The 5,750-nt window shown below is 43.3% G+C and overlaps 1 protein-coding gene across 1 annotated transcript in view; it reads right to left on the reverse strand.

The window, feature by feature from the left end:
* Positions 1 to 835: 835 nt before the first annotated feature.
* The window catches only part of ephb6 (eph receptor B6), a 35,436-nt gene continuing 30,521 nt past the window's right edge, over positions 836 to 5,750 (reverse strand). Inside the window, exons 13-19 of the mRNA XM_027286476.1 lie at positions 5,358 to 5,474; positions 5,021 to 5,268; positions 4,684 to 4,902; positions 4,452 to 4,601; positions 3,852 to 4,036; positions 3,585 to 3,743; positions 836 to 2,206 (exon numbers count right to left, since the gene is read on the reverse strand). Coding sequence (XP_027142277.1) covers positions 2,101 to 2,206; positions 3,585 to 3,743; positions 3,852 to 4,036; positions 4,452 to 4,601; positions 4,684 to 4,902; positions 5,021 to 5,268; positions 5,358 to 5,474 — 1,184 coding nt within the window. The 3' untranslated portion in view covers positions 836 to 2,100. The remainder of the gene's footprint in view (positions 2,207 to 3,584; positions 3,744 to 3,851; positions 4,037 to 4,451; positions 4,602 to 4,683; positions 4,903 to 5,020; positions 5,269 to 5,357; positions 5,475 to 5,750) is intronic.

A 5,750-nucleotide genomic window follows, 5' to 3' on the forward strand; every position in this document is an offset into this window, starting at 1 on the left:
TCCATCCCTTTGGTCCAGACTGAGATAAGTCCACAGTTATTGGGTGTATTTACATTAACTTTTGTCCAGATGTCGGCCCCCAGAATAAAACCTAATGACTTTGGAGATCCTCTGACTTTCTTTTTTTTTCTAACACCACCATGAGGTTGGTTTTGAGTGAAAAGCTATTAGATGGACTTCCTAGTCCAGCCTGATATAGATGATCTTTCATGTCTTTACTCTGCTTTACCTGTCATGTCACAAACTCTCCTGTCATTTCATATCCCGACAATCCATATTGCACAGCAATAATCCCTTCCCTGCCTTTCCCCTCACCTGAGCTTCCCCGCCCATCTCCCTCATCAGTCCCTCTCTACTTATGCCAAGTTGCACTTACCCTTTGCCAGATTAGCTAATGTTTTTACTGCCTTTGTCTATGTGAATCTGCCTGTCTGATCCCCCACCTGTCTCTGGTTGAGTAATACTTTGTCCTGCCCCTCTGATTAGTTGCCTGGTGTTTGACCCGTTTTTGGAAATTATTTAAGACCTTGGCCTTTAATCTTACCTATCTGTCTTTGTATCATGCTTTTGGGTTTAGGCCTGCCTGTGCTGTCACACATTTATGTTCCCAAAAGACGAGTCCTAAAGACTCCACATGACACCTCACCTAATGATACCCCAGATGTTCCTTGTTTTTAGCAAATATAATAAACTAAAATACTGCAGATTTTTAGATTCTTTATACTTTCAATGGTTTTCAGGGTGGTTTGATCCCAAAATAATGAGGGGTATTACTTTTGATTATCAGGTAAAATTCTTTCTAAAAAATAAGATGCAAATGAAATATTTTAAATAAAATCATATCATTTATTTTACAAATTTGCACAATTATGGAGTAGTGGTGAACACTTGTACAAGTAAACACAGCTAATAATGTGCGTAGCCTGACACACTTGTCTCAATCACACACATGGACACATACACACGCGCGCGCACACACACACACAGCGTCATGTACAGCATACACCTGATGTACACATTAACACAGCCTCATTTACAGCGCACACGTTACAGACACATACTTACAGAGCCTCCTTCCTTCAAGTGTAAATCAGATCTCAGATTTTGTCCATCTTTCCCATTTCGCACATTCACAACGATTCAACGACTCAGTGTCTTTACTCTGGCAATCAAACAAAAAGAGGTGAAGTGCGAAATGTACAGGTTAAGGTGGGTGCTGTTCGGTTCTGTCCTCATCAAAGACGGACGGCTTGTGTTTGCAGCTGAGGTGAAGTTTGTATCACAGTACAGTAGAGAGTGAACTGTACAAAACAGGGCCGCTCCTAAACCCTGGATATGTCTTTTAAAGAGGGTCAAACAGCTTTGAAAAACATCTTTTTGTTTCCCAATTTCATAACAGTGATTCATATCAAACATCAGAATTTGCAGAACTGATTTTGCTGGAACACTGAACAAACTATACATGTTTCTGAAAGCTAATTGTAATACCGTAGGTAGTACACTGATTTCTTTTTTTAGCATTTGGTGTTTTAAGTAGAGAGGAAGTGATATAACTTTACAAACAACTCAAAACATATTACAAAAAGGCTTTGATTGTCTTCACGCAATTCTTTGTGTGGAGAGATCTCCATGAGTATTTTAACAAAAAAAAAGAACAAAACATTTTTTATCGGGGTTTTTTTGACTCAATGATGGAAAAGTTTCAGGATGGGATGGTAGTGGAAGAGAAGGTGAGAGGTAGGACTCCAGACGGGTGAGGAGAAGAAGGCAGACAACAACAAAGTGAAATCTAGTGAAAAACATCGAGGAAGTCCTCCTTCTCTTCAGCAACTTCTGAACCTCGCTTCGATCTGGACAGCAGCTCCCATAGTGCATCTCTCCTGTGTTATTCACTTGAGTGACTGGAAGGAGGTCCGATCCTCTTCTTCTTCTGGTTGTCGTGTCGGGTTTGTCAGAAAAAACACCTGAAAGCTGATTCTTCTTTCAGTTTTGGCTTAAATTGTGCTCCATCGAAATGAATGTTACAGAAACCAGACACAACAAGCAGAGGAATGTAAAAACCACAGAAATCCATGGCACACGTTGTACTGTAGGTGGATTTCACACCTCCACCTGCCCCTGCGTCAGATGGGCCCTGAGCTGCTGTGCTGCACTGAAGATCTTTCTCTGGTGTCCCAGCAGGTTCACCCCGAGATTCTGGACATCCCTGAAGGAGAAAGCAGATGAACAGTGGAGTTTAGTTCAACACTTCAGCCATCCTGATAATCTGAAGGGCAATACTGGTGGGTTCACATAGGCTAGTCTCAGTTATAATTGACTTACTTATCAAAGTGTTTAATAAGTAAGTAGTAAGTAGGACACAATTTATAAAAATAGGTTTTTAATCCAGAGAAGTGGCTATCCATGTCATGTCATCCTTGAGCAGAGACAGAGGATTTTCCCACATATATAACCACATGAACGTGAACAAAATTCAGTAGCTTGGTCACCTGATAACAACTATAGCATCTCCATGACATATGATCAGATCTGCATATCGAGGAGTGCCAAAACATGTGGTTGAAAGCTTCAGGAACACAGAGTACGTGGAACTATGTGTTGAGCAGTATGTGTGTTATAAGTTGCTGAGCAGGAATGTTCCTTTTATTTATTTATTTATTTTTAATTTTTTGGGGCCTTTTCAAGCATTATTNGCTTCCACAGCGAGGACTGAGCCTTCGCACATGGGGCGGCTGCTCTACTAACTGAGCTAAACACCGCCCCAAGGAACGTTCCTTCTTAACATTGGAAATGGTTCCAGTTTGAGAGATTCTTTTGCAAAATAATATGTTCTGAGACAAAGCCAGCAAACTCCGTGGCTGTGAAGTAAAGCCAACCGGAAGTGCCAAATCTACAGTGCCTCAAACAGCCACTTGAGGCTGGCTACAAAACGAGTCAATCTCCATAAACCCCCATGTTAAAATGTCCAACTTCACAGCAGAAATAAACATGTTCACAGCCTTCAGCCTGTCAATCAGTCCGCTTTGACTGACAGGTAGGTGCCGTTACAGATGGCTCGTTTGAGCAGCTAGGCTTCATTCAGTCCGCCTCAGCTCCATCCACGCTCCATGTCTTTGCACATTTTTAGATTAGGCGGTAGTCAGAGCCCCCACACTCAGACACACACAGAAACCTTCAGAAACCTACAACGTCCATGTTTGTCTATGGTTAATATGAACAAATATGTTTTTAAATAAAGCTGAAACTTGCTTACGACATGTAATCCATCAGAGACAAGCGTAGTCTGCCTTAAATCAGTCAGTGTTGTCCTGATGTGGTTACATAATTTTTTTTCACATAGATTACAAACAGTGATGAGAAACTCTCTGTTTGTATATTTCAGGCAGTGCTGACCATGATTTGAATACCGGTAATACATGTTTAATTCTTAAGTTAAATACAACAAACCCGGATGAAAAAAAGGCTGTCTGAAGGAAATCTTAAGATTTTTATATGCACTGAAAATGCTTGGTAGGAACATACAATCTACACATGAAGTCACCAGTCTTTTACCAGATATTACAGTAATAACCATCTATACTCACTCCATGGTGAGCAAGCTGACTCTGTCTAATGTATCCAGGTGAGCCTGATCAAACTCATCCTGATATCTCTCCATCCTCAGCGCCTTGAGCCAATCACTGACTGTTGCCACTGCCGAAAAGTCTGTGGGGGTGGGACTGAGCAGCGGCTGAGAGCAGCTTCTGTAATGGAGGTAAAGATCAAGAACGAGAGCATGAGAATCCATAAATATAACGGATTGCTTATCACCTGCTGCCTCTGACTTGTGTTGCCAGAATCTGCTGTCTCACCGTGTTGGCTCTGCCTTGAGGGAGGCGGGGTGCCTGATGAGCCGATCCAAGGAGGACAGGAGTGAGTCGAAGGCTGGCCGGTCCCCTCGATCAGCCTGCCAGCACTGAAGCATCAGGGAGTGCAGGGCAGGGGGGCAGTTGTGGGGGGCAGGGAGGCGATACTGGTCTGCTACAGCTTTCATCACCTGGAGAGAGAGCAACACAACACATTAGATACAAGTAGGGCAGAAGGTGTGAGGAGTCTTGTGTAAAAAGGTCACAGACCACTGAGGGTTTGCAAGAGTGACTCTGGGAAAAAATATGCAAATTCAAGGTGCCTGACATTTTGTCAACATGTAAATGTGTGTGTTAAATAAAGAGGAGAGACATGGTACAGGTTCAACAGCTGAAAGAAATGAGGGGAGAGACATGAAGGAACGACATGCTCTGGCCGGATGCAAACAGTGGATGCAGGTTCATGGTTGGTGCTCCCAGGATTTTTACTTTTAATGGCATTTTATTACACAAGCAGTAAAACTTGTACTTAAGCATTTGAGTGCATTCCTATTACTAATTTATTTCAACTTCCTGTGCTTAGGCAACATTCTCCTACATACTCACTTCTTGATTGCTCATGTCCCAGTATGGACGCTCTCCATATGACATCACCTCCCACATAAGTATGCCGAAGCTCCAGGCATCGCTCGCTGAGCTGAACTTGCGATGCTGAAAGGCTTCTGGTGCCGTCCACCTCACGGGAATCTTGCTGCCCTGATGGAGGGAAACAGACGGTAAATCAGTGAGTTGTGTTCCACTGAAGCCACAGATCAAGTCTTAATTTACCAATACGTACCAGTGATGCAGTGTATGTGGGTATGTTGTGGTCCAGGCCCCTCATGAGTCGGGACAGGCCAAAGTCGGACACTTTACAGACCAGGTTGGAGTTGACTAACACGTTCCTAGCCGCGAGGTCTCGGTGGACAAAGTTTCTCTCAGAGAGGTAACGCATCCCTGCACCGATTCCTCTGAGCATCCCAACAAGCTGGAGGACGCTGAACTGGCCTTCGTTCTCCTGAAAGAGTTAGGAGGGCGGGGCGCATGAGAATGGGAGAGGGGAGGAGGTACTTCTTTGATTTATAGTGAAGTGACAAGTGTGCAGTCGCTGATAAAATGCCTGACAGTTGTCTCACCCTGAGGAAGGCGTCCAGAGGCCCATTCTCCATAAACTCAGTGATGATCCTCTCGGGTGGATTACGAGTGATCACGCCCTCCAACTTTAATACATTGGGGTGATCAAACTGCCCCAGGACCCCTGCTTCACTAAGGAACATCCCCCTCTCTCTGTCAGACGCACCCCAGCGTAGAGTCTTCACCGCTACCAGCACCTCCCTGCGACCCAACGGACGGTAACGGCCCCGGGACACCTCCCCAAACTGGGCTGGAGTAGAGAGGAGGCAGAAGAGATTATACGGTGTTGACACCTATCATATAACCACAATAAGATGAAAAAGTGTCAGTCAGGCCTACCTGCACCAATCACCTCCTCAATCTTGACATGAGTGGGATCTATCTCACGAGCAAACTCTTTGACAGCCTCACTGGGGTCCTCATAAGTGGATGGGTCCACATAATACTTAACTCCACCTGGAATTAAAAGACAGTTTATAATCTTATCCCTTTATATTCGACATTTAAACACATTTACTATCATCACACTAGGTTGGGATGATCTTTTACTGCACAGCAGAGAGAAATTACTACAAACCATAATAGATATTCTGTATTTCTAAGAACAAATATTAGATTTCAAGTTAATTTCATCATGCAAACCTGATAAGGATAAGGGTTTTCACATACAAGGAATTTGTTTTGGTGTTTTTGGATAACAAACTATAAGAAAAAACTATGAATAAAAAAAAA

Source organism: Larimichthys crocea, chromosome XIII (genome assembly GCF_000972845.2).
Source record: "Larimichthys crocea isolate SSNF chromosome XIII, L_crocea_2.0, whole genome shotgun sequence".
NCBI classification, from domain to species: Eukaryota; Metazoa; Chordata; class Actinopteri; family Sciaenidae; genus Larimichthys; species Larimichthys crocea.